Source organism: Pseudovirgaria hyperparasitica (assembly GCF_010093815.1).
Source record: "Pseudovirgaria hyperparasitica strain CBS 121739 unplaced genomic scaffold EJ05scaffold_13, whole genome shotgun sequence".
In the NCBI taxonomy this organism is placed as follows: Eukaryota; Fungi; Ascomycota; class Dothideomycetes; order Acrospermales; family Acrospermaceae; genus Pseudovirgaria; species Pseudovirgaria hyperparasitica.
In genome coordinates, this window is record NW_022985561.1 from 623084 (window position 1) to 650345 (window position 27262).

General features: G+C 51.7%; 10 protein-coding genes and 1 non-coding gene across 11 annotated transcripts in view; 7 read left to right on the forward strand and 4 right to left on the reverse strand.

Moving 5' to 3' along the window:
* Window positions 1-196: 196 nt before the first annotated feature.
* Window positions 197-1500, forward strand: EJ05DRAFT_104221 (YcaC amidohydrolase). The gene is made up of 7 exons (XM_033738958.1): window positions 197-361; window positions 424-525; window positions 575-609; window positions 665-812; window positions 864-877; window positions 925-1075; window positions 1124-1500. The coding sequence occupies exons 2-7, from the start codon at window positions 465-467 to the stop codon at window positions 1432-1434; spliced, it is 720 nt and encodes a 239-aa protein (XP_033597958.1). The 5' UTR covers window positions 197-361; window positions 424-464; the 3' UTR covers window positions 1435-1500.
* Window positions 1501-1736: 236 nt separating this feature from the next.
* Window positions 1737-3872, reverse strand: EJ05DRAFT_455416 (DNA/RNA polymerase; the record flags this gene model as incomplete). The annotated part of the gene is made up of 2 exons (XM_033742474.1): window positions 3401-3872; window positions 1737-3353 (listed from the first exon to the last, which is right to left on the reverse strand). Coding segments are annotated over exons 1-2 (1797 nt in total), but the record flags the coding sequence as incomplete, so codon positions are not given.
* On the forward strand, window positions 3843-6722 carry EJ05DRAFT_478503 (uncharacterized protein). Its single transcript, XM_033744470.1, has one exon. It carries the CDS (start codon window positions 4280-4282, stop codon window positions 6320-6322), a length of 2043 nt encoding a protein of 680 aa, XP_033597960.1. The 5' UTR covers window positions 3843-4279; the 3' UTR covers window positions 6323-6722.
* A 213-nt stretch (window positions 6723-6935) lies between these two features.
* EJ05DRAFT_478504 (glutathione synthase) lies at window positions 6936-8645 on the forward strand. Its single transcript, XM_033744471.1, has one exon. The coding sequence runs from the start codon at window positions 6995-6997 to the stop codon at window positions 8540-8542; it is 1548 nt and encodes a 515-aa protein (XP_033597961.1). The 5' UTR covers window positions 6936-6994; the 3' UTR covers window positions 8543-8645.
* A 152-nt stretch (window positions 8646-8797) lies between these two features.
* Window positions 8798-8901, reverse strand: EJ05DRAFT_t64. The gene has a single exon. It is a non-coding gene; the product is annotated as a tRNA-Pro (tRNA).
* Window positions 8902-12330: 3429 nt separating this feature from the next.
* EJ05DRAFT_104278 (uncharacterized protein) lies at window positions 12331-13165 on the forward strand. Its single transcript, XM_033738959.1, has 3 exons — window positions 12331-12504; window positions 12572-12911; window positions 12970-13165. The coding sequence occupies exons 1-3, from the start codon at window positions 12461-12463 to the stop codon at window positions 13057-13059; spliced, it is 474 nt and encodes a 157-aa protein (XP_033597962.1). The 5' UTR covers window positions 12331-12460; the 3' UTR covers window positions 13060-13165.
* Window positions 13166-14334: 1169 nt separating this feature from the next.
* EJ05DRAFT_502970 (4-aminobutyrate aminotransferase) lies at window positions 14335-16042 on the forward strand (the record flags this gene model as incomplete). The annotated part of the gene is made up of 4 exons (XM_033747341.1): window positions 14335-14633; window positions 14687-14722; window positions 14779-15935; window positions 15999-16042. The coding sequence occupies 4 exons, from the start codon at window positions 14335-14337 to the stop codon at window positions 16040-16042; spliced, it is 1536 nt and encodes a 511-aa protein (XP_033597963.1).
* Window positions 16043-16105: 63 nt separating this feature from the next.
* On the reverse strand, window positions 16106-17691 carry EJ05DRAFT_104430 (uncharacterized protein). Its single transcript, XM_033738961.1, has 4 exons — window positions 17517-17691; window positions 17368-17408; window positions 16887-17270; window positions 16106-16804 (listed from the first exon to the last, which is right to left on the reverse strand). Exons 1-4 carry the CDS (start codon window positions 17572-17574, stop codon window positions 16244-16246), a joined length of 1044 nt encoding a protein of 347 aa, XP_033597964.1. The 5' UTR covers window positions 17575-17691; the 3' UTR covers window positions 16106-16243.
* A 2323-nt stretch (window positions 17692-20014) lies between these two features.
* On the forward strand, window positions 20015-22132 carry EJ05DRAFT_502972 (uncharacterized protein; the record flags this gene model as incomplete). Its single annotated transcript, XM_033747342.1, has 1 exon — window positions 20015-22132. The coding sequence occupies one exon, from the start codon at window positions 20015-20017 to the stop codon at window positions 22130-22132; it is 2118 nt and encodes a 705-aa protein (XP_033597965.1).
* Window positions 22133-24613: 2481 nt separating this feature from the next.
* On the forward strand, window positions 24614-26178 carry EJ05DRAFT_104564 (uncharacterized protein). Its single transcript, XM_033738962.1, has 6 exons — window positions 24614-25022; window positions 25089-25098; window positions 25190-25217; window positions 25272-25367; window positions 25420-25850; window positions 25908-26178. The coding sequence occupies exons 1-6, from the start codon at window positions 24836-24838 to the stop codon at window positions 26074-26076; spliced, it is 921 nt and encodes a 306-aa protein (XP_033597966.1). The 5' UTR covers window positions 24614-24835; the 3' UTR covers window positions 26077-26178.
* A 381-nt stretch (window positions 26179-26559) lies between these two features.
* EJ05DRAFT_104607 (uncharacterized protein) overlaps window positions 26560-27262 on the reverse strand; it is a 1055-nt gene continuing 352 nt past the window's right edge. Inside the window, exon 2 of the mRNA XM_033738963.1 lies at window positions 26560-27254. Within this exon, the coding sequence (XP_033597967.1) occupies window positions 26778-27254 (477 nt within the window). The 3' untranslated portion in view covers window positions 26560-26777. The remainder of the gene's footprint in view (window positions 27255-27262) is intronic.

Below are 27262 nucleotides of genomic sequence, written 5' to 3' on the forward strand. Positions count from 1 at the left end.
AGCCAACGCCAAATGTATTACGGAATGATTACTATGCGTTTCCTCGCTTCTTCTGCCCAATCACCCCCAGTCAAGACAAATCCTAGATGCAGCATCAAACAACCATGCCTTGCTCCTCTCGCCCAAGTCCGCTCGGTAGCAGGCTTTAGTAATCTTATTCTCCAAACGTGTTGTAGAGATAGCCCACAACGTCGTGCTTCCGGAGTATCCTGTGGTCCGATAGCTCATTTCCAAGCATTGGTAAGTGATGTGTATACATTCTTGGCTTGCTTTCGGTGGAGTCTGCTCTTGGGACTACGAAGATGAGCGGTGAGATCAACTAGAGAGAATCATTGTACTGTAGGCGGAGAAGTATTCTGTGGTGAGTTGAGGACTATAAATGCAGGATGCCCGTGGTTATGATCTGGTATCAAAAAAACATAGCTAGCAATTATCCTCACTTTTGCGTCTATAAAGCCTTCAAGATGACTATTTCCGCTCTTTGTATCGCCTTGACGGCTGTCGTTGGAATTGCCATTGCCGATGGTATTTGCTCCCGTGCAACGAGGTTTTGAGTCTTGCTAATGAGAACCAGCCGTGCCGTTCGAAAGGCTGGATATCAACAATTCGGTGCGTCACAATAGAATAGAGGTTTGATGCTCAACAACGAATAACCACTCTTTAGGTCCTCTTGATTGTTGATGAACAGGTTGGCCTTTACCATGTGGCCAGGGACTTTGATCCAACCTTGTTTTACAATAATATCCTCGCTCATTCAGCCATTGGAAATATCTTCGACATTCCTGTTATCATGACTACCTCTGCTCAAGAAGGTAAGTTCTCTCCTTCGCATCCAAAAGACAGGTCAACTAATACTAGTATAGGGCCGAATGGACCAGTAAGCATATACATTCAATGCCACGACAATCACTCATGTTCCCGTAGTTGCCGAGGGAGATTCTCGAGATGTATCCGAATGCTCCTCTGATACGCCGCAACGGAGAAGTGAATGCTTGGGACAACGCCGAATTTCGCGAAGCCGTCAGAGCTACCAATCGCACACAGATGATCGTTGGTGGTATCGTTACCGACGTTTGTACGTGAACTCATAACATATCCTCATGTATGCTGTTGACCCTTTTAGGTACAAGCTTTCTCTCCCTGTCCCTTCGCGCCGAAGGCTACAGCGTTTGGGCCAATGTCGAGGCTTCCGGTACAACTACTGAGCTTCTTCGTGATACCGCCAACTTGCGAATGCATGCAGCTGGCGTTCAGCTGGTTTCGTGGTTTGCTATCGTTATGGACTTGATGCGTGATTGGCGCAATCCTCCAGGTACTGCTGGCATGCTTCCAGTGATCGAAAAGTACTTTCCAGCGTATGCATTCATTGCGAAATCCCATGGAGCTGCTGTCCAAAACGGGACAATAATTGACGGAGAGCAGCAGCTTTTGTAGACAACATATGCTGTCTCTCGGACTACAGGTTTGGCCGAGGACCACGACAGGACCATCATAGTGACTTTGTCTTGCCTTACTTTCGATATGTTAAAGCACTTCGGGTTGTCGTAGTGAGCTAGGGCGTATCTTCAAGTCGATGTTGGGAAGAAGGGCCGCCTACGTTTTCCTTGGTCGTTACCTGAAGGTGTGTGGCTTTGCTTGGGTCGACTTCGTTTCTTATTCGTAACTGTTGACTTGAATACATGCTGCTCTGTGCTCAATACTTGTGTCTGGTGCGGAGATCGGTCTTCTTTGACAACTTCTTTAATCGTTTGTCGAGATAAGCAAAGATCAATGTGACTATTGAAAGACTGATCGCCCGCGGGCTGTGGAAGGGAGCATATGGGACAAGTCCAAAATTCATCTTTAGGTGACGAGGGCGGAGATGATTTTACAACCGTAGCCTTTTTTCCAGCAGCAACGCGATGCGACAATTCCCAGGCACTTTTCGGCATATGCTCCTGTTCGTGCTCTTGGCTGAGAGATTCAAGCTCGTTCATCTCATCTTGTCGTTCCTGCCGAGCTGCATCTTCAAACTCAGTGTCAGGCCATACCTCCCATGCTCCATCTTTGTCGACATTCCCATGTGCGATATTGTTCGAAGGACATGATTTCATTTTTTTCAGACCAAAGAAGTCTATGCCAGCCTTCTTTGTGCTAATGAGATGCGTCACGCGTAATCCCATGAGTCGCAACTTCATCCCAGGAAAGTCTTTCTCGAGCTTTGCAAGCATTGGTTCTGAATACTTATACAGATCATCAGCTAGGTTCACCGCTCTTGGAGGCTGGACTTGTCGGGTAAAGACCTCATAAGTGTGCAGCTTGACCTTAAGACATAGTGTTCGTCCTCTATATTGGGTTCTCTCCAAATCTTTTTGGAGTTCTTCCGCAGTGTGGCGCAGCTTTTCTCTGAGCTCTGTCTTGTCGCCCATGTCCCGAAACGTGCTTTCGGTTCCAACGCTCTTGCGATCGGATTCGTCAGGGGGCTGAATCGTGGTCCTCCCGAGACCCAGGTAGCATTGCATGAGAAATTGAAAGGCTTTCTCACCAAACAGTTTCGAAAGATACGCGCGGTACTCGTAAATGTCGCCTATTGTGTTTATCCCAACTTCTCGCAATTCGCGTTCGAAAACCCGACCGATTCCGTTCACTTTCCGGGTTGGAAGGTCGCGCATAAAGTGCATTATCGTACTTCGGTCGCTCGCTACTTTGAACTGTCCATTGGGCTTATTCATATTAGATCCAATCTTGGCCAACTTAGCATTCGGTGCAATACCAGCAGAAACCGTAATTTTAGCATGTTCATGGACCTCCGCACGGAGTTGTTCGACGGCATCCCAAGGGGTCATATCATGCTGCTGACAATATCCCGTGATATTCAGGTATGCTTCGTCGACACTGGCACTTTCAAAGTTTGGGTCGTATCTGGAAATGACCTCACGAACCTCCTCAGCTTTAGCGGAATACTTCTCAAAGTTGAGTGGCAAGCAAATCAACTCTGGACATAATTTCATAGCAACAAAGCCAGCCATGCCACTCCGACAACCAAACTTTCGTGCAGCATAGTTGCAAGTCGTGAGCACACCCTTGCCAACCGCAAAGGGAACGTCCTTGAGATCTGGCCTGTCCAGCTCTTCCACGGCCGCATAGAAAGCATCACAATCCAAGTGTACAATATGCTGCGACAAGTCTCGCGATAGCTCCAGTTCAGTAATATAGTCGTCTGCTCTGCGCAGGTCGGAGGTCAGGTCTAGGCGCTCGAGCTGTCGTTTTTTAGCTAATATCCTACTGATCTTGTCCGTCAACGTCTTATCTTTTGCTTCTTCATTGTTGAAAAACTTCGATCCTTTAGACGCATTGTAAATGACTTCTGATACCTGGACTTGTTAGTGTCATATCGTGCACAGGGCTGGACTGGATCTACCTTCTTCTGATCTACAGAGTCTTGACCAGCCTTGGTCAAGGATGGTCCAAGGAGGGAATACTTCAGAGAGTGATGCTGGCTTGAGCCCGGATGGGACCCATCTACTGCTGCCTGGTTGGCTGCTTCTTCGGATTTCACTTCGCGATCATGACCCTGTCCTTTAGCATGTTTGTCCGTCATACCGTGGTGGTCTGGAACATTTCGATATACAGACTGCTCAAGCAGAATGAAGGAATGCTGCTGTAAAGGCTTCTAGGATCCTTGAGGCTGCAGCGGAGGGTCTTGCGGGGATGCTTGGTGACGCGCTTGCAGTTTGCAGGGATCGCGTTTCGCGTGTACCAACAAGCAAGCTAAGTGACAGGATTAGAAGCCCTAGTCTCCACAAGGTTTGAATCGGATTAGTATGTAAACAGACAAGTTAGATCAAGGAGGCTTCGACTACTTCATGTTGAAAACCATATAGACACAAGCGGATACTGTTGACCAACACAAGACATTTGTCGTTCCGGGGTCTCAACAAGTGTGAACAATATTGCCAAGACACCAGCAAGCTTCCCGCAGCACTCCTACCAAGGTGCATCCGCCGCAACGACGACGACAACACGCATATCGATACGCATGAACCCCTCCTAATACAAATTCGCCGACCATCCACTCTCTTCGCTCCATCAAGTCAGACTCAGACTCTCGTCAAGACACGCCTCAACCTCCATTGATACCATCTATAGCGTTTCACCGCACCCCCACTCGTTGTTGTGACGACCCATCAGACTTGCGGAGGACGATTTGACCGCCTGTGACCAGTTGAACATCGATATGGCATGTTACCATTACGACTGTAGCGTGTTGAGTCCATGATAAGGCCCAAGAGTTGACACAATGCCTCCCGAACGACAAAATAATGCCAATCCGGCGCGCCCATTGATGCCAACGCTGGCTTCATCTAGGACTGCTCGGACTCCCATCACACCACGCCTTGCTGCTGCAGCTCAGCCTACGACAGGTGGTATGCGGCGGAACGACAGATCAGACATAACTTCAGCGCCGAACACGATACTGCCGTCCTCGTCCGTAACACCAGCAAACAAGAAATCCCTCAATAGTAACATTACACCCCGTTCTTCCGACCGAAGATCACGCGCCGGTAGCACTCAGTCAACATCCAACGATGCCTCAATACACTCTCCACCGATGGCCAGTCGGCCTGTATCAGGATTCGATGGTTACAGGAGAGATACAGGGAACAGCTACACCGGCTCAAGCTTAGCAGCAGCAGCACCAGTCGGTGGTGGAAGATCTCGCAGTGTCATAGGCCCTGGCAGCGCGCAAGCCGGCAAAATGAGGAGCCGCTCGCCCCATTCCACCTTGTCTGGGATCGCTGGATCCGAGTCGGGCGCGCGAGAAGATCAGTCGATGTTCTTCCACGCCGATGAAGCAAGATCGCAACGTGCTGCGGTAGCACCCCCAGTGCCGAGTGCACCAGTACAGAAGAAGCCTACATTTTTCTACGCTGATGGAAGGAGGGAGACTGGCTTTGTGGAGCCTGTCGGGGTTCCGTCGCCTCCTTTGTCAAGTCTAGGAAGAAACAATCTTTCACCTCCGTCACAATTCTTCCTGGCAAGTGATGCTCCGGTTTGCAAGCCGAGTAGTATACATCCCGCGGCGTCTCCCCCTTCCGCTCTTCCCGAACCCAACATACAGGCTCCACAATCCAGAGCACTGGCTTTGAGATCACCTTCGCCGGAGAAAATTAACATCCATCTGTCTTATCGCAAAGGCGCATCGCAGATCATGAGACCGAACGGCCACCGACCGTCGCCCGTATCGATCCTATCAAGCGAGCATTTGACTAGACGTCGCTCGAGCACTGATTCTCCTCTTGCAAAATCTTCGCATGCAAAGACCAGTAGCTTGTCCTCGATTGATTCCATCAACTCACCTCCTCGTCTACACGAAGGCAAGGTCGAATCCACCTCACCTACAACACCACTAAGAGCTAACATAGCCAAAAATTTCACGGAAAAAAGTACCGGTCGGCCGTCGTTGGACTCCAACTTGTCATTGCCTAGCGAGAGTCAGGTGGCGATGTCTGAGGACCATGTTTCGGGGCCCCAAAGTCCGACTGCACCGTTGCAGAGTGGAAATAGTCTGCAAAAGATGAACGAGCTTGCAGCCAATGCTAGGCGTGAGAGGAAAGTACTGGATCTTGAGATTAGCAATTCGTCCCTCCTTGCTATCAATCGACAATTAGAACGAGAAGTTCGAAAACAGAAGGCGGAACTACGACGTTATAGGCGACTAAGTCGAGCGGGTAGGTTCTCAACTAGTACCGCCCGTACCTCGTCGGGCGAGTATTTCGACATCGATGACAGCGAGAGCCTGGACATATTAAATGAAGTCGATGAGGATGCGGAAGAGGATGAGGATGAGGAACAGTCTTTGAGCGAATCATCTGCCGAAGATGAAGATTTATCGCCCGATGCTCTTGCTGAGCGCGATGCACGACATGCGTTTAAAGACGAAAAACGATTGCAGCTCGATCTGTCGAGGCATAAAGAACTTTTGGTGGACTCTCAGAAGATGAACCAAAGTCTAAAGCGTTGCCTGGGCTGGACAGAGGAGCTTATTGCTGAAGGGAGGAAAGCGCTGGAGTACAAAGTCAAGGTTTCAGACGTAAAACTTGGTGGTCGTGTGCTTCAGGCAACGGAGCATGAAAACGACTACAACGATGATGACGAGGAAAATGATCCTACGATCGGTTCTGGTGGAGCTCTGTTGAGCCCATGGATCCCGAGTTCTGAGATGCAAGAAGATCAGATAAATGCTTTATTGACATCCATCAACGCGGCTCGTACAGATCGAGATAGTGGTATCGAACTCGAGCTCCCCCAGACCCGAAAAGACCAACTAGAGCTATCATAAGCTGCTCAGTAGGCTTTTTTCCACGACAGGTCTTTAAGATCTACACCACTTCCACAGACACATCAGGTTCGCTTTCCTTTGTTAACGCAAACAGCTTGACTCTTCGGGCTTGCAGGATCCTCTGGCGTTGAGTAATGAGCTGGTAGGGGACCACGAGGAAGGCACAGCTGGACTGGAGCGATCATATTACGGGTGAACATTTTTCGAGGCATAGTTTGACTCATGGCGGAACCACTACCTTTGTTTGTTGCTTGTTGACCCTGTACAATTTGGCCGGTACATTGAACGCACCCATACCCCATGATACCCCCTATTCATAGTCTATCTCTTGATAGACCAGTCAAGATTATATAGCTGACGGTCTGTACATAGTCACTCTACTGTCAGAGCAATAGACTGTATAATTTACTCAATCAGCGCTGATCGTGAAATCGGTAGATACTGGCTGGCTGATTACCATAGCGTGCGTTGGTTAATTCGCATGCCTCTACTTCCTCTGATTCAACTCTTCTGGGAACTCAGCCACCACCTGGCATCTACCAGCTGACGTCATCCGGAAGTGCTACTTAGCCACCTTGCTAGATAGATCTTCAGAAGAACATCATACGAAAGGAGCTCGCAGATCGCTTTCTCACAACAGTTCCCGTAGTAGCAGATGCACAGAATCAAAGGATGGGACAGAACCTATCCGACCACCCTCTAGCCATTCCAGATAATCGTCTTCAGATCTTAATCAACCAGATCAAAGACTACCAGATAACTCATGGCTCTCTAATAAAACTTCTGCCAGGGGTAAATAATAATGAGGAATCGCCTGTGCAGTCTGTTCCAGTCGGTGTTGCAGTATTTCCAACTCCATGGCCGCGAGAGCTGTTCGAGCGAGCTACGGAGATTCAGCAGGCCTTCAATGAGCTGTACATACGGATTTCGGAGGATCCCAAGTGGTTGGGCGATGTACTAGTAGATCTACGACGATCGGATAGTTTCACACAGAAGCTATGGAGAATATGGGAAGCTGTGAGCGAAGAGCAGAAGGGCGAGGAAGGCCGCACGAATCTAGGCATTTTCCGGAGCGACTACATGCTACATGATAGAAGGGGAGACGGACAAGAGCTCGATATCAGGCAGGTTGAATTTAATACCTTTTCCGTGGCCGGTGGTACGCACGGGAACATAGTAGGGAATATGCATCGGCACCTTTGTCGGACTGGCGCGTTTGATGCCGAAAACACCACGGCAGGCAAGACGAACCAGTGCAAGCTCGAAAACCTTCCAATCAACGACACCATCAAGGGCATAGTCGCGGGTCTGAAAGCCGCACACGAGGCATACGGCCCAGCAAGGAGCTCAGATGTCTCAGCAACGGCAATGCTTATGGTCGTGCAACCCCACAATATCAATATCTGCGATGAACGTCCACTAGAATACGCACTATGGGACCAGAGTCCCTCTATACCCTGCTACCGTGTCGTCTTCAGCGACGAAGTTTTGGAGCGAACCTCTCTCACGGCCGACAAGCTTCTTCTGTACCACCCACCGCATACCGCCCAGCCCGTCGAGATCTCAGTCGTGTACTTCCGCGCCGGATATGACATGCACGAATACACCGATGCCGGCATCAAAGCCCGATACCTACTCGACCGCAGTCGGGCTATCATATGCCCCTCGATCCTGAGTCATCTTGCGACGTTCAAGAAGGTCCAGCAAGCGCTCTGTGTGCCTGGCGCTGTGGAGCGTTTTCTGCCAGACGAGAAAGCTAGGCTTGTGAGAGCGACGTTCAGTGCTATTCTGCCTATGGACGAGGAGTCTAGGCTGGGCCAATATGCGAGGGAGCTTACGCAGGATTCCGTGAGGGCAATCGATTACATCCTCAAGCCTTCTCTCGAAGGTGGCGGGCATAACGTGTATGGGATCGATATTGTGCCGTTCTTAGCGAAGGTGCATAAACGGAGATGGGCGCAGTACATCCTCATGGAGTGCATACGACCGCCGAAGATAGACAATATCTTGTTGACTGGGAGAGGCGTATATCAAGGACCAGTAGTTAGTGAGTTAGGCATGTTTGGCACATGTTTGTGGATGAGTGATGTTGGCGACGGCGTCGAGATCTTGCGAAACGAATGCGCGGGTTGGAGCTTCAAGACGAAGGCTGCGGACGTTGACGAGATGAGCGTGGTAAAAGGATATGGTTGCTTTGACTGTCCTTATCTGACTGTCTAGTTCAATCACCATCCTGAAATCTTAGTCGACGAGATCTCAAGATGCGCCGTTCGTATAGGCTATGCACAGCTATAAATCTGCATATTGGCCCTGGAGCAGGCTATGCTTCTTCCATTGGGATCCGTAAGTATTATTTAATAATGATCTAAAGAAGCCCTCCCTCGCCCGTAGTGCAGATGCCAGTTACAAAACAAAAAAAAATAAACAAAGTGCATCGAAACGAAGGTACGCCGAAGTCGCGAAATGCAAAACATTGGGTCTAACCGGGATTTGAACCCGGGGCCTGTCACATTAGAAGACTCTAAAGAATCCGGGAAAAGAAACCCGAAGCGACAATCATACCACTAGACCATTAGACCACTCATGTATTCAGCATTTGGCTCAGGAAAATTATAACTGTTGATAAAAATTGCTTTCAGAGTGGGGAAGAGTGACCAGGGTCAACCAATGAGTCTTTGCTTAGAGCCGGGTGAGACCCGGCTAGTTCTCCACAATTTTACAACTTCAATCCACGTCGTTCGTTGCAACGTCGGACGTCAGATGTCCTCAGTCTCTTTCTAGCAATGTCTGGCACCGTGTGTGGTAGAGTACTCTACTAAACAAACGACCTCTCTTGGGGAGAATACTTGCTGTCATTCAGGCCTTATCGCCTTGGTGCATCTGTCACTTTATATCCTGTACTAGTATCGTCTTTCATACGTGTCTTATGATTTCACCGTTCGTTATATATGCAGTCACTAACAATATCCAAAGACATTCACCATATGTCTAGCTCCCCAGTAATATTGCTAGAATGCCCCATGAGTCGCCCTATTCGTGGCTGCCGTTTGATCCTAGATTGTATAAGAGCAACTACGCTGGCGGCATCACAACTCATAAAAATCTTCTTTGACCTTCTTGGACTCAAGACCTCCGATGATATGTACCTTGGCATCAGGCTGGCGTATGTGCAAGAGAGCTTCTCTTTAGGCTTCCAAGGCTCTTTCAAATGCAACAGAGATTCGATTACTTTAATTGTCCGCGCGATCGTGGATGACTTTTGAAGTTCAGATTGAGAACAATTGTAGAAAGCCTTGCGACCTTGATGAGCAGCCGAAAGTCTTACATTGAACGGGACAATGAAGATCACAGGCGATTTTGCAAAGGATTAGCCACTGTTCATTATCAGGTCGACAAGCTCACTGATGAGGTCGAGCAACTTCGTTGCGTCCTTTCAACGAAAGTGTTGTCCGACTCCAAGATTTCTGCTGAATCCTCGCTCGGGTGTGCTGTGTTGTGTTGGCTGCCGAGACGAATCGGCTTTATGTAACTTTGGAAGAGCTCGTGAAGGCGAAAGGAGCTGTCGTAGGAGATCGGAAGATATGGAACGACTATTCAAGAGCATTGGAAGTACCAGCTTCGGAAGCAAAGGATGTTGTATGGGCGAGCAGTGGTATATTCTAAGACTTTGTAGAATATGCTCTCACACCTTGACAGCACGACTCCGACGAATCCGATGACGATCACGATCACGATTGGGCACTCGATCGATCGCGACCCAGACCGAGGGCGAGTCCAGCAGCTATCGGAGTGCAGGGTCATCGTAGCAGAAAGACTTCCATTCCACGATACAGAAAAAGCTCTGTCCGAACGCGATTGTATGATGGCAGGTAGCTTCCCAGGGAAAGAGACCTAGTAGCGCCTACAAGGCGGCCACTTCCACCCTACCGAACAGCGCAAAATGCCATTGTTTGCGAGCATAGCTTAAGCACGAGCCAGTGAACAGCGAACCGTGGGTAGGCAGCACCCCGCTTGTGTGGTGCCGCTGCCACACTATTTACACATACTTGCTTTACTTGGGGTATATAATCATGTCAACGAGTACTGTTCTCATAACCCCAGTGGGAGAATAGTCTAGTTGGTTAACGACCTGACCTACCACTGAAGCAAAGCACCAGATGAAGGAGCTAAGTATCTGCAGGGGAGCAGAGGCGCGGGTTCGACCCTTGTGGACCTGAGCCTTTTGTATTTTTTCGACTTTTTTGCCATTTTCATAATTTTTGGAGTTTTAACTTGTAGACTGCTTTCTTTTGGGTCTTTGTTATTGGGGGATCCTTTCTAGAGACTGATGAGAGGCTCATTGAATGGATGGAAGAAAGATTGCTTGATAATGAGAGTCTGTGAGGCAAATACATTCGGTTAACAGCGAACCACAACCAGAAAGCACCTATTGTGCTACGATGAAACACGCATTAGTTGCGCGTGGCATTTGCGGCGCGTTCTAGAGACAACGTAGTATATACATGCTCACGCTCGCACTCGCATTCGCACTCCTGAACTGCCCGGTACGCCCGCGGCAAGAACACCCATCCTTCCAGGACCTCCTCGTAGGTAGGTGGCCGCAGCGGAATACCTACCCGACATACATCCTACCCGTCAGACATCCTACCCAGCACTCCCAGCGCACGTGCACCCAAGGCAAAAGCTATATAACCGCCCTTTCCTCTGTCCACCAGTTCTCCTTCCATCATACCACTAAAGGCACCATGGCAACTATGGTATACCGTACAATGTTGTGTCCTTTGGGGAGTGTTGGCGTACAAAGATGGTGTTCTTCCCATGGTGGTGGGGTTCGGTTGTTGTGCGGTTCTTCGGCGTGGGATGGTGGTGATTGGTGGCATTGGGCTGTAGTGGTGGTGATCATCATTGTAGGATTTGAGTGAAGGGGGGTATACGCGTATAGAGCGGAGAGGTGAAGAGGGTTTTGAGGGGATGGAGGAGGTGGGGAGTTGACGCGATAACTAACACTGTAGAGATTAGAGAGTCTAGGTTTGTTCTGGAAGGGAGATAGATGTCTTCCAGGGTAGGATTGCACGCATTTAGACAGAGATGTTCTGGATTTCTTCGCGGTAGGGACTATACATGGAAGGATGCTGAAGAGTGGCAGTTTCTCACTATAGCAAGTTTACCAAAGAATTGGTTACATTGATGACTGTGTTGCTGTCTCCAGATGCGTGAAATGCAATTGAGTTATCAAGAAGTCTGATAGAATTTCGCTGAGACACAGCAAGGCGTGCCAATAGTTCCTGAGCCACATAAGATCAACCTGGTGCGAATAGAACACTGCCATCTAGTTCTGACTGGTGAGAGACACAAGGCTGAGCGTATAGAGTAACTCTCAACACAGCTCTTCGCCGCCAGCTGATAGATGTTATGTCTTCCAAAACCCTCTTTACCTTTCGTCATGAACTGTAACGTGACGTTGAAGTTCCAAGTAGTCCTCTGGAGGAGCGTCGTATTGCTTATGTGGATCCATTCAGCCGCATCTAGGCCCGCAAATCAACAGCCCTGCCGAGTATCCTACACTATTTTCACGTCAGACTTAGTTCCGAGACATTCTCCATACCGAGCTGGATAGTGTGCTAAGCCTTCTTGCGTCGTATATCTCATCTTCGTGATACATGATTGCATCGCACTTGGCGAACATCGGACGAAAGCGATATGCTGGCGAGCATGGATCCTCCAGGTCCAAGCTCCATGACCCTAGATCTTTCAATGAGAACGCATGTCACCAAAGGCACGGCAGCATATTGCAGGTGCACTGAGCCATCGAAAAGCTTTGAACACCTTGCTTCGAGCGTAGCCATCCTCAGGAACGGTAACATTAGCACGGACTAAAACACTGGAGCTTCATGGGGCAACTGTACGCTAGGCTCCATGTTCACGATGTTGTGTCGCTTGAACCTGCAAGTATTGTAGTACGCCATACTTTCGCCTTGCTTATACGCCAGGGTATGATCTCGCGAGGCTGCAAACAGGACCCAACGATCTCACAGGTTGATCTGACGCCAAGTATTGGTAGGATGCGGCTCGTATGACTATGACCAATGGCACGCAGCGTGGTATTGACATCTGGTCTTGTTCACTTGATGGTCCGTGATGGCGGATGGTCCCGTTCCTTATAGGACTTTGTGGATCCACAGGTGAGTATAAAGACGCGATCTACAACTTCACCGTTGAAAAAAAGTGTCAGCAACAAATACCACACAGCACAATTCCAACGAATATCCCAACCTCCACCGAATCAAGCAAACTGATACGCACCATCACCATGCAGATCTTCACCATCGTCGCAGTCCTCGCCGCTGCAGCTTCCGCAGCCTCAGTCAGTCGCCAACCCGGTCCAGTCAACTGCTCGACCTGCAACCTCGACGGCTCCGGAAGAGCATGCCACCCGTCAGCCGCCTGCACCTTGAACGGCGGTGCCGGAGCTCCCAACAAAGCCTACTGCACCTGTCCATCCGGCTTCAAGGCAAACCCGAGAGAAGTCGGCGCGGATCCAGCCGCGCAGTGGCGCCTGAACTGGGCCGGACATGAAAGCCAGGTCTTCGTACGTGAACAGTGCCGATTGTCATGATTTTGAAATGTGCTGACGCGCGAGGTGTTAGGTGCGCTGGGAGACTGCGTGTACCACACCGTGCAACGACGCTACCTGCTCTGAGATCAGCATTAATCGCAACCCGCAATGCTTTGCGTAGGTGTTTTCCTAGGAGTGGCATCGGACGAGTGGGTCGGGTAGTGTGATATCTGAGGCATAGCTCTCGTCTGGTATGGTTCACATTGAGTGTGATATGCTGCTGGCATAGAAGGGCCTGATAGCGAGTGGCGATGAAAGTATGAGATATGGAATGCGTATCATGCAAGGACTTTCAGGAAAGGGCCTTCTGAACCATAACATAATCATGAATATCACATAATCAATCTACTCTTTAGGCATTTTGCAGAGCTACATGAGGATGTAGGTTGGTACTGATGTGAGATTAATGTGATTCTAAACACAGCGTCTGGGGATTTGACGTAGATACTCATTACATGTAGGGAGGTCGTGCTGATGACAGTGTAAAGAAATATGGACATGGAAGAGGAGGTTTCAAACGATGACTGTAGCAAATTTGTTCTGATATGAATGGTGAGATGTGGGCCTACCACTGTGTATCGAAGCATAGAGCTGATAATAGTCTATTCCTTTTGAGAAATGGAATTAAACCAGACTCGAGTTGTCGAAAACATAAAACTGTATTGTGAACCGATGCAAAACAGACTTAGAAGATATGTAGAAACACATGACCGAAGTAGTACTTATATGGAATCTGTAGACCAGTACAACGTTGCCAGAGTACATATGGTCAGCCACTCTGGTGTAGCCTGTTGCTGACTTTACAATAGTAAGCGGTTATTGTCCTGGAACTGTTGGAGTATATAAAATATCCTGCCGTGTTGTGATATGTTCCGAGCTGTGTTGTCGGATGCAATGAATGCACTGGAAATGGCCGCTGCAGCAACAATTCCGAAGGACTGAGTCATTGTCGTGAGTCCTACAGATACTGTGATAATCCGTGAAGAGCGGCCATGGAGTTTCGTCGTGGCTCCTCGCCGTGAAAGAAATATAGGTGAGAGGTTGGTTGTTTGGTGATAGGGGGAGCCGACGGTAAGCGTGCCGATCCACCATCCATGCGTCAGTCGGCGTCGGAGTTAGCGTTGGACCCCGCCAGAAATTACGCAGGGCGCGCGCTAAATTGATATCTCCCTAGCTCAGTGCTATTGATATGTTATCGGGAGCCCCTCCAGCTCAAGTCGCTCCGGTGACTCCAGTCGTACAACACAGTCTTCTTGTCTCCCCCTCTCAATTGACACTGAACACACACCTCATACTACTCTGAACATATCTAGGACTTGTCAAGATCCACATCGACACCTACAAGCCACTCAAACTTGCGAGTAAGACGGTGTAAACAAACGGAGCTCTGCACGCCATGGCAGCATCGTGCCGCGCTGCCAACAGGCTTCGAGGAGCTCTGCTTTCCCACGGACTTCGATCTCGCTCACAAACTTCCCTCATAGCTGTCAATGGCATCCGGAAGGTCTCTGCTGCGGCAGCTGTCAAGGCCGCTATCACTGGACAGTCATACTTTCCGGACGAGCCAAGGGTCCCAATCGTGAAGACTGAGATCCCCGGGCCGAAGAGTACAGAGGCAATCAAGAGACTTAGCCAAGTCTTCGACACCAGGTCACTGAACATGATGGCCAACTACAAGGACAGCTACGGCAATTAGTGAGCGGCTTCCAGGCCAGGATATGAGAAACTTGGCAACTGACGGACTATAGCATCGCAGATCTGGATGGGAACCTACTCCTAGACGTGTAAGGCTAGCATGTCTGTCTGTTATGTTTTCCACAATATCTAACACAGCACGCAGGTATGCTCAGATTGCCTCCATACCTGTCGGATACAACAACCCGGCGCTCCTCCTCGCCGCCACATCCCCTGACATGGCCTCGGCCATCATCAACCGTCCAGCGCTCGGAAACTTCCCCCAGCACGACTGGGCCGAGATACTCGCCACGGGAATCCTCAAAGTAGCACCACGCGGTCTCGACCAAGTCTTCACCGGCGTCAGCGGCTCCGACGCCAACGAACTCGCCTTCAAGGCAGCATTCATGTGGAAGCGGCAGCAACAACGCGGCACAGCCGACTTCACCCCCGAAGAAATCGAATCCTCCATGAACAACAAGTCCCCCGGCTCACCCGACCTCTCCATCCTCTCCTTCACCTCCGCCTTTCACGGCCGCCTCTTCGGCTCCCTCTCAGCAACCCGCTCCAAGCCGATCCACAAACTCGACATCCCCTCCTTCAACTGGCCGCAAGCCCCCTTCCCCCAATGCAAATACCCACTCGACGCCCACTCCGCCGCCAACATGGCCGAAGAAGCCCGCTGTCTCGCGGAAACCGAGCGGCTCATCACCGAATGGCCGCACCCGCCCGCCGCCATCATCGTCGAGCCCATCCAGTCCGAAGGCGGCGACAACCACGCCTCGCCACACTTCTTCCGCGGCCTGCGCGACCTCACGCGCAAGCACAACATCCTCTTCATCGTCGACGAGGTCCAGACCGGCGTCGGCGCCACCGGCCGCTTCTGGGCCCACGACCACTGGGCACTCGAGCACCCGCCCGACATGGTCACGTTTAGCAAAAAGGCCCAGACGGCCGGCTACTACTACGGCGACCACGCCCTCCGGCCGAATAAGCCGTACCGCCAGTTCAACACCTGGATGGGCGATCCCGCGCGCGCGATCCTGTTCCGCGCCATCATCGCGGAGATTGAGCGGCTCGGCTTGGTCGAGAATACGGCTGAGGTGGGCAGGTATACGTATGCTGGCTTGGAGCGGCTGGCGGACAAGTATCCCGGGCAGATTAATGACTTGCGCGGGAAAGGGCAGGGCACGTTTCTTGCGTTTGACAGTCCGAGGCGGGACGAGGTGCTGAGGAAGGCGAAGAGTGTGGGGTTGAATCTTGGGGGCAGCGGGGAGGCGGCGGTGCGGTTGCGGCCGATGCTGATTTTCCAGAAGTATCATGGTGAGTCGAATCTTGTCCTGGGTGCGTTTTAGTGTGGTTTACTGACTGGACGTTTGATGGCAGCCGATATGTTCCTGGAGCGCATGGAGATGATCTTGAAGTCGTGACATGGTGTGTTTGGATGGATGGATGGATGGATGGATGGAGGGGTTTATGTATACGTTTCTGGGGGGGTGGCATGCTATGCTCGTGCATGTGCGCCACACCGGTGCTATCACATCTATGTCCAAACCTTTCATACAAATACAAGACACACAGGATCTTCCATCTACCCTGCACTGTGCTCCAACTCATCCTCCTCCTCCTCCTCACTCGAACGTCGCAAGGGCTCGCTCACTGCTCGTCAATGGAAACAGCTGCTTGTAGAAGCCCACAGCGCCTGCAACGAGTATCACATAATACGCCACCGTCCACCCTATGCCCAAACTCGCATACTGCACCTTTCCACGCGACGTAGCCCCAGATTGGCGCTGTCCCTGCCTCTCGCTCTCCCTCCCTCTCTCCCTCTCCCTCTCCCCATTTACCACCACCACCACATCCTCGCCCACACGGCCCCAAAACCGCGGAAGCCCCATCCAATTACAAAAGCTATGCGCAAGTATCAGCCCCAGCAGACTACGCGTGCGCAAAAAGACAAAGGCGGCGTAGAAGCCAAACAGCGAAGTATACGCAAACTGAAACAGCGAGCGGGCGAGCGCGGGCAGGGCCGGCACGCCCGGGTTCGTGAGGCGGAACTCGTAGTAGTGGTGCACGTGGGCGATGCCAAAGTAGAGCGGCGTCAGGAAGACGGTGCGGAGAGGGGTGATGTGGCCGAGCAGGTGCAGGGGGATGATGAGCGAGCGCCAGATGAGTTCTTCGGAGACGGGGCCCTGGGGTTAGGGTCAGTTTGTCAGCCAGTCAATTAAGTAGGCAGGCCAGGTTCCCGCGTCTTCAAGAACAGAGTATACACACAGCAATGTAATTCCGACACCCCACCCAATCAGCCAGCACGGCCTCATACAGCGGCCACCCACGGATCCAGCGCCTCCACCCACCTTCCACGACTCCAGCCTCGAAGAGCGGGCCGGCGAAGAGGATGGCTGTCAGCAGCAGCGTCTTCGCGGCGTCTTTCAGCGACACGGGCCACCAGCCCAGTAGATTGAGTGTGTCGAGCGGGCGGGCGTAGGTGTAGTGCTGGACAGCGTAGATTGTGACGAGGGAGGCGACGAGGCAGGAGAGGGAGACGGCGCGGATGCGGGCGCGGATGGAGGAGGGGGCATCGCGGGAGAGGGTGGGCGAGGGCCGGGTGGCGGGCGAGAGGTAGAAGGGGAGGATGTAGATGAGGGTGAAGAGGACCTGTTGATCGTGGGTGGGTTAGTGTTCATTTCTTTTGTGTGTTGTGGGTTAGGGGTTGTGGAATGAATGGATGAATGAATGAATGGGAGTGACGTACTGATATCAGGGCGGCGGACCCAGGGGACAACGCGGGCTTTTCTGTGCGTCAGTCAGTCAAATGTTAGCGTCGCGATTCGTAAGGAGATATAATGAATTGAATTGAGAGCGTGGTGTTTTGTGTATGTGTGTGAGAGGAGGAGTAATTACCGGGCTCCTTTCTGAAGGCCGAGACCAGACGGTTGAGATAGTCGACAGGACTCCCCATTAAGACTGACTGACTGATGACCTCACTGGGTGAAAGGCTGTCACTGAGTATTACAAGCTAGTAATTAAGCTTCGAAAAAAAAAAGAAAGCGCGGACAATTGTCATGTGACGACGCTGGACGACGGCGACAACGACGAGAATTGACGAGAACGCGACGGAACGGGAAGGAGGCTGTTGAGAGTCCAGACTCAACGAGAAGGAGCAAGACGTCTTTGGGCACCTGCACCTTGTCCGAATGGGGAGAGCGCGACAGACATCTCTACGGAGCAGTCGCATAGTTCTTGATCAGGATAGGGACCGGTGGTGTTATCGTTATCCGTCCACTGTCGTGTCTTTTATCGCGCGCCTGCTATTTTTGGACGGCGCCGCAAAAGCATATTAAAGCATCTCACACTCGTCATGTCCGCGCGCCGTGACCGATAGAACCTGTGATTGCATGAGAGAGGAACGGTTCGGAGTACTACGGTGGTCGTTGCATGAAGAAAAGAAAGCAGGATGCACAGTTGCTTCTGTTGCGGTCTTGTCGTCAGTCTGTCTAGATAGACACTGCGCAGGAGTAGTGTGAAAGTGTCAGATCAGGTACGGCGTGAAGCGATAGTGTGATCATCAAGACACAGAGATTATATGACTTGAAGAGAGGAGGGCAGCAAGAACAACTACAACATAACAACTGCAACATAACGACAGCCAACACTGGTGGGCTCAAACATTGACCCGGCGCAAAGTCCTGAGAGCGGTGTGCTAGCACTGTATGTAGCTAGACGCCGTTGAAAGGAGGCTTGAAGCTGAGATGAAACGTCCCGCATAAAAAGACGTCAGCTAGTCACTAGTTCCGTCCACGAAGACGCGATCCCCAGGGGCAGTTCACGATGGGATTTGCAGAGCGAGTGTGTGCCATGGTTCGCAAGTGAGATGTGGAGAACAAGCCTCAGGGGGGGAAAGTCAGTGTGCCAGCTTCCAGAGCTTTTTATGGCACACGACAGAACCATTAATGTTTCGGTACCAAAGCGCAAAGAGCATCAAGGACTCCAGACGATTTGTTTCATCGTGGGCGCCAGTGGAGGGTGGTGTGGGTTGTGTATGTGGGTGTGGTAGAATAAGCGTGAGGAGCGTGGAAACGACAGGCAGACAGGAGGAGTGAGAGAATGTCAGCTCGATGCATGTATGTGCTGGCACTCAATTGACCACAGTAATACATACTGCTTAATACTATTAATATTATTGTTACCGATGAGGATGGGAGACGAGGCATGCAGGAGTGAGGAGAAGGGCGCGACAGGAATGAATGAATGCATATTGTTGATTCAAACCTGAACGAATCAGAGATGCAGCCCGATGGGGTTTTGTGGCATCGGCGCGCTGTGAGTGGCCAGAGCGTGACGCAATTTCGTTAATGACGCCCGCTAAGCCCAGCCAGGACTAGCGGTGTCGCGCACAAGCATTCCACACGCGCCTCAGCAAATCTCTTTTTACGCGTTAGAACGGCGGTTCAAGTCTCCTGGACCACAAACATTTGCTGGAATCTCACCGTACACTACCAACGACTACACACTTTACGCGGTACATGGTACCAGACCATGAGGCAGGGCCCGTACGGCGCCCTCGTCCACATCACATGGAGAACCTTCTCTTGCCTCTTGACTCTTGAGTCGTCTTGAGCCTTGACTCTTGAGTCTGAGAGCGGAGGGAGAGTGAGTGTATAGTAGTAGTGTAGTGTAATAATAGCCCAACTTGTTATTGTTGTTGTTGTTATCGTGAATTGTAGCATTCAGACTAATTACTACATCATCTCTCAAAAAGGTTCATCGTCCTGCTTTCATTATGCCCCGATTCTGCCATCCAGAAGATCCTTCTTGACCCCCCGAAATTGACCACTGTCCCCCATAACCCCCTCCCTCCCAAAGGAAAGGAACCACACAAAATCAATAACCTATCCCTCACCGCGATTTGCAAAAGCACCGATATCATCTGCAGCGCCAGCCAGTCAGACGGCCTCTCTGCAGTGCCAGCGACATACAGCATTAGCCCATTCCACACGCCCATACCAAATCTGCCACTCGCTTGGCCCATCTCGTCAATTCTCAATTCTGCCGACGACCCACTCGTTACAGCAGTCGCCCATCCATCCCACCATCTCCTCTCCATCCTCAAACCCTCAATCCTTCACCACACTCTCTTTGTCGCCATTTTTTGGCCAGTCACTCTTTTGGACTCTGTGTAATTCTTTCCTCCTTCTTTGTCGCTCTTTTTATCAACAAAAACACTTCTTATGCCCTTTCACGAGTCTCTCTTTCAGCCGCCCGTTCATTTCACCGACGACTTTGTTAATACTAATGCCTTGAGGAACCTGCGAAAAACCCCCCCACGGGACTGTTCTTTGACTTCCCATCCACCTTCTCATGACCTTTCCTTGCTGCCTGTACCATCTCCTAATTCCGCCATGTCTTCCTCGTCAGAAAACGAGAATCCTTCGCCGCTGCATACGAAGCCGGTCCTGCGCATGCCGTCGCCCCGCCGCAGGCCTCTCCATGACAGATCAAACTCTCGGAACAACGACTGGGCCGGACCAAGTATCCGCATGGTAGACGACCTGGATGTGACGACTTATGCGAAGACGCCATTTCCAAACCATCCCTCTCAAATCTTAGCACCGCGCAGAGAGCCGCCTGGTTATGCGTTCGGGGACAGGGGCTCTGGCGGTGCTCGAGTTTCGGATGCTAGCTCGGCTACTAGGGTTCCATCAACGGAAACGAGCAACCCCACGGAGGACTTGTATCCCAAACCACTACAGTTGCGCAAAGGCCAGCGGGGTTCTGGTTCGGTATCAAATTCAGATGTCGAGAGCGTCACGGATGCGTCGCCATGGACACCTGCTTCGTTCCGCTTGTCGCAAGACGTCAGTCCCCCGTCCACACCAGGCGTTGCACGAAATTCCCTATTACCACCAGGCGGCTTAGACATCGTCAAGGAGGAGTCGCCGCCATTGCCACCGCAACAGGAACAGCAGCCTCTACAGACTCTACAGCCTCTGCAAGACCAGCCCACGATACGCGCCGTTCACCCATCAAGCGCTGCTCCTTCACAACCACTCACCTCGGCGCAGTCAAAAGCCTCTCTCACTTCCTCCACCTCCACCGACACTCTTGTTCTTCACTACGGCATCGAAGAGCGCAGTAATTCCTCAAGTTCTGACCTTGCCTTTCCACGTCCACCTTCACCTGTTCGACAGGCCAAAACACCGACATATGCGCAACCACGTGTAGCGAAGCGGGCTTCATCTGCACTACCAGCCTCTCCTTCTCGACCGAAGATTAACCAATCATCCGACTCTCTGGCCTCTCTGGATTCAAACTCTTCGGAACGCCCTCGATCATCATCTGCGCCCGTCTGCGTGCCTCATGTTTCTTTCACTGCGGGAACAGAACGCCCGAGTGTTGTTCAGTATCCGGTAGTCCGGGCACCGCAATCGAGCGGTTCTTGGGCGCAATCCTCTCAGGCTGTACCACGTCAGAAATCCAAGAAAGCCTCGCGAATGAGTGATCGGTTTTCGGGCCGGCCCTTGAACACGCAGCTCTCCAACAATCCTTCAGCGTCTGGACAAGCATCCCAATCATCGCAGACACGCCCGCAGTCGAATGTGAAAGTGCTGAGCTCAGTCCCGGAGCGCAAGCCTGTGCCTCGTAGCAGGGTTGTAGAGCAGCCATCGGCGGAGTCACTGACGGTGCCTCAACGGACACTTTCGAATGTGCGACCGCACGACTGGAGGGATTCGGATGAGCATCATGATGTAGTCACGGAGCTTCAATCGCCGCCTCTCAGAAAGCAGCGTTCTGGCTACTTTAGCAGGTTCTCGTCCGAGTCACGGCCCAACTCATCACGTGGCAGCGGCTCCAGACCGAGCTCGTCATCGTCGGATGTTGCGCACTTTATCGCCAACACGATACCTGCTTGGGCGAGATACTACTACCAGAGAGGTGAGCGAGGCGCCGACTTGGCCGTGGATGGTGACTGCCGAAGAGACTCGGTGCACAGCGAGGGCACCAGCGTCAGCAGCGAGCCCAACTACCGTGTATGGCGTCCACGCACCAGACCTCGGCCAGGTGATGAATCGACGGATTCTCTCGCCATCTCTGAAGCGCGCGTGGAGCAGGAGGCATATGTGCAGGGAGGACGTCGGCAGCCGATGAACGAGCCATGGGCACCTCGTCTTCGACGCGACAAACGGCCAATATCGCGCATCAGTGCGTGGCGAGCACCGTCGTTTGATGACGCGTTCAACTTTCTGTCCTGGTCGCAAGGCAATCGACAGGTGCTCTTGTTCTGTCTTGGCTTCTTCTTCCCCCCGTTATGGATCATGGCCTCGTTCCTCTACGTTCGACCGCCGGAATGCCACGAGAAAGATGCGACGCCGGGCCAGGTGGAGGCAGCAATGGCAGAGCACATGGGGCAGATTGACGAGATCCGGTACCAGAAGGCGCGCTGGTGGCGGAACCTCAACCGCATCATGTCGGTCGTCGGCGTGGCTCTAATAGTAACAATCGTGAGTGTGAGGGCCTGAAAGTGAAAAGCAGTATCGTTTTGTTTAACAATTCGTACAGATTGTCCTTGCCATATTCGCATCGCGGGCTTGAAATACGGGCACAAAATATTTGCAACATCAATGTACACGTCCCCAAACGGGTATCTACGATTTTCTTTTACACATAAGTTCAACGTCATCTACGAATTGTCGACATAACACTTCATGATGTCATGACGAGGCCCTACGCCACTACACTCATTGTTTTCACTATACACTTGGCCATCCACGCTTCACGATCGATTGCAAGGAGGATGCGGATGGGCTCTTTCTTGGATAAACTCTACCGCAACACTGCGACACCGCGACACGCCCTCTTCACTATCTCATCTGTCGACTATGGACAGACAGCATGTCTGATGATGTACGCCACACTCTGCTTGCGTGTAATGTGAGCAGCAGATATGACAGCATCAGATGTTTCCTCTTTTGTCCTTTTTTATCATCATCATCCATTTTTTCCTCCTATTTTCACGCGCACCGAAACTCACGAAAGAACATATCCTGCTATTTAGCGACGTTTTTGGCTACAATTGATGGCATGGCATGAAGCATTGCATTTTTAGCGATTCCGAAAACGCCCCCCCCTTTTTTTGTTTTCCTTTTTCCTTGGTGGACGGCTTTTTTTCCAATATGTGGGCGAGGATTGGTAACGAAGGACTGTTTGTGTGGGTGTTCCAGTTTGGCAGCACCGCACATCAGACAGACGGACAGACGGACAAACAGCAAAGAAAGAAAGAGAGAAAACCTGTGGGCTCGCGGCGATGCTCGGTGCGGGGATTGAATTTTGGCACACGGGCAGCGCGACGACCCTGGGAGGGGACTCGAAGAGCATTTGAAACTAAATACATATGTACTGTAAACTACAAACGTTGTAATAAGAGCACGGCGGACGATGTACCCTCCTTCGGGACTGGACATCGGCATATCCGTAAATAGAAACACGACTTTTTCTTCTCTTCACGGCGATCCCGTTCGTTCATCCGTCTTTTCTGGATATTCTGAAACAGAACCTAGCTAGCCGTCGTAGACAGTGCTGACGGTTGACCCGCTAAACTGATTAATTAGTTAGCCAGGCGGGCATGTAGACGAGGCGAGAGAGGAAGGGGAAGAAGAAGAAGCGCTCGTTTTCGGCCGGTAGGTAAAAACGCGGCTGTGTGTGTGTGTGTGTGTGTGCTACTGTAATGATTCACCCAAATAGAAAATAAGAAGTGGGCCGTCTTTATCTGTCTTTGTCTGGTCTTTGTCCCATCAGGCCGTGCATATCCGCGCATGCATGAAGGAATCGAAGGGAGGGAGGATGTCAGCATTGCTTGGCGGGGCGAGGGATGGATTGGGCTTGGCGGTCTTGGCGGTCTTGGCGGTCTTGGCGGGACGGTTATAGGTACAGGACAGGGCTATCTTTACTGTTAGGTGTGATGGTGCCTGAGTGAGCTGAGGTCATGTCAGCCAGTGCCACTGGATCGAGATGAGGGATGGACTGGAGGTTAACTGGTCTTCTGGATGTCTTCCCTTTGTGACTATATCTATTGATGGCCGAGCATACCAAGATCCATGGATGGCGTTTGAGTTGTGCCAAGCGGGCGACGAGAAAGTATGGCAGAGAGAGAGTGAATAACAATGGATACCAAGATATACCTGCCTCGACTAATGACCATGGTCTCCCCGTCGTACCCGCCATTTAACCCGTCACGAGGCAGGAACGGCAAAGATGGATGACGAAGCAGGCAACATGTCGCGTGCCGTCCATCTACCCCCTTTTTGCTGTAATCAGGGGGTTTGTTGATTCATAATTGGATAAGCAAGTCAGCATCTCTGAGTCGCGTGGTTTATAGATTATGCGCCTGCCTGCATACATACGCATACGTACATACGTACATACGTTCCTTGTCTTTATTGCCTTTCTCCCACATCGTTCAAGGGTGCCCTGCATGTCCCCACACACGAAAGTGAAGGGGAGGGGGGGGCGCTAATGCAACTCCACCAAACCCGTCTGTATGTGCACGGATAACGGGTGCCAAGTGCTTCAGGAAAACACCTAGTACTACGATGTTATGACGCAGCTCCGGGCAGCCAGCTGTTCGGTTGCGAGGGTAGGGCTGTGGAGACCGACCTGTTTGGCTGTGATTAATGAGGTGAAGCTGAATCTGAATCTGATGCTGATGCTGACGCACCCCTTGTAGCACCAGCAGCGACGAAGTGCATTCCCCCATCAGCATCAGCATCCGCATCAGCATCCCAAAGCACTATCTCTGGCTTGCCCATCCATTCTCATTCGCACACATTCCTGATCCCATGTCCCCTTCCCATTCCTCCAAGGTGACAAAGGAAGGGATCCACGCGGCCTGCTCGCTCCAATTTCTCCACTCTGCCTTCCCTGCCATATCTCATAAAACCCTCACCATGTCTCTCTCTCTTCCTCGCTCTCTCTCTCTGCTCCATCCTTGCTTGCTCCCTTTTTCTCTTTTCGAAATCCGCATCCCGGCTCTCTTATATCTTAGCTTTGCCGTCGTCTACTTTTTCTGTAATCAGGAATACATTTAACTTCTCTCTCTCTCCCTCCTATTCATCTCCCCGTCGACAACGACCCCGTCAACAGGATACCTTAATCGTCTTCACCTCTGTTACAAACGAACATACTCAAACAGTACCCTTAACTTCTCTGTCCTCGGCTTCGTGGCCATGAAGCTGCTGCAATGCCTCTCCGTGCTGGCTTCCTCTGCCTTGCTGGCTCGTTCCGTCTTGGCCTCGCCGGCAGCTTCACCTCGACTGCCAGATACAAAAAATACACAAGCTACCGCATCGAAGCGTGAGGAGAATCAGGAAAATGAAAAAAAGGAGGACAAGCCGTCTGATCCGAGATACTTTCGTATGCATCCCTGCTCTGCTGCCCCGTTCCGTTCTTACAGAACTAGTGCTAATTCCTGATCCCTAGATGAGCCGGGGTATGCCAGCACTGTTTCCCCCCCTCAGTATCTCTGCGCCACCTACAGCAGCAGCAGCCAGCCCAGCTAGCTAACGTTTGTCTTCTTTTAGTGGTAACATGTATCTGAACCATTACGACGTGCGTTACTTCAAGACGCAGCAGGAATACGATGATCGCGTTCAATCCCTACAGCATATGATGCGCTCATACCTCATCTTCTTCCACGAAAAGAATCTAGAGACCTGGATAGCCCATGGCTCGCTCCTCGGCTGGTGGTGGAATGGCAAGGTCTGCCTCACATGAAGCATTCTCACAGCCCCGTACTGACCTCATCTCCCAGATGCTGCCGTGGGACTGGGACATCGACACCCAGGTGCCCGACCAAACCCTCTACTACCTCGGCGAGAACTACAACCAAACCACATACCAGTACCGAGCCGCCGGCGAGGCCAAGATCCGCAACTACCTCATCGACGTCAACCCACACTTCCGCGAGCGCGAACACGGCGACGGCGCAAACTTCATCGACGCCCGCTGGATCGACATGGACAACGGCCTCTACATCGACATCACCGGGCTGTCCGAGCTGGACCCCGCGACCAAGCCCGGCGTCTGGTCCTGCAAGAACTTTCACGATTATCGCACCGCGGACATTTATCCGCTGCGTGACACCTTTTTCGAGGGTGTGCCGGCTCGGATTCCGTATGCGTATGACAAGGTGCTCTTGGATGAGTATCACGAGAAGGCGCTTGTGGTGACGGACTTTGAGGGGTGAGGATTATATGCCTGTAGACAGTGTATTGCGTCGAGCTGACTGTCTTCTTCTAGTCATCGCTGGGATGCCACGCGACGGGAATGGCTCAGAGTCCAGGACCAAGCCGTCACACCACGCCACGACGGTCCCCATCTCGGGTCCAAGGCCTTGCGCCGACGCGCAGCGCCCGAGCAGCAGCAGCAGCAGCAGCAGCAGCACTCGCCCGCAGAGAAAGCAACCTGAACACACCGTCTACTAGCAGTCTTCCACTAACACTCGCGCTACAGTTCCCCGCCCGCCAACCTACTCCCAGCCCTACCCGGCGGACGGCCCAAGACAGACGTACAGACAGAGTGGTGGATCACAGTCGCGCAGGAGTGCTTCATCATCATCAACGTCTTCTTCATCGGCATCTACTACGGCAGCCGGCTCCCCTTTGCCATCCACATGTTTCCCTGCATCTCCAGGAAGATGCGCAATCGCTGGCAGCGATGGCTGAAGAAGACGGTTGGTGCGGCGGGGAATTGGGCTACGGATCTGCTGATTGGGCGTGAGGCTGGGCCGGAGGCGGAGGAGACACGGGAGCGTGTGTCGGATCATGGTGATGTGGAGACGGGAGCTGCGCGTCGCGATGGACTTGAGGAGATTCCCTGTGCTCCAATGCGGCCGGCTTCGCGAAGCTCGGCAGATGCGGTCCTGTCGAATCCTGATGCTGTCGACGACAAAGGCCTGCCAAAGGTGGATGGTCCGTCAGACTGCTACTATGAATACGGCTTCCGCGACTTGAGCGACGGCAACGGGGGCGTGATTCGGCATGAGCCAAAGCAGCGTCGCGAGACGCTTTGGAGATATGGCAAGTAGACAGTAGCCAGGCGGCGCAAGCCTGGGCTGTCGATCTGTCATTCTCTGTTCTGGCCTGTCGTGTGTCTTTCTTGTCTTGTGTGTCACTTTTTTGTTTTTGGTGGTATCAGTCTTGTGTTTTTTGGGGGGTTTTTGGTTTTGGGTTTGGGTATGGAAAAGGGTCTTGGATTAAGCGGGTGTTTTTGGATAGATGGGAGTAGGAAGGAGGAAGGAGGAAGATGGAAGGAAGAAGGAAGAAGGAAGAAGAAGGGGAAGAAAAAGAAGAAGAAAAGGAGGACGAAGAGGAAGAAGGTGAATAATATGCTTTTTTGCTTCGCTTTTGACCTTTGAGGGGTCTTGTGCTGTGCTGTGTTGTCTTGGTGGTTGTGCGTGCTTTGTTTACTGGGGTTGGGGATTGGGGGTGCAGGGTTGGAGTGCTTTGGATTATTGATCAATGTGTCTTGAGAGCGGGCGGGTCGGACTGTTTTGGTGGCGTTGGATTGATGTGGTGGTGTTGGATTGATGTGGTGGTGTTGGATTGATGTGGTGGTGTTGGATTGATGTGGTGGTGTTGGATTGATGTGGTGGT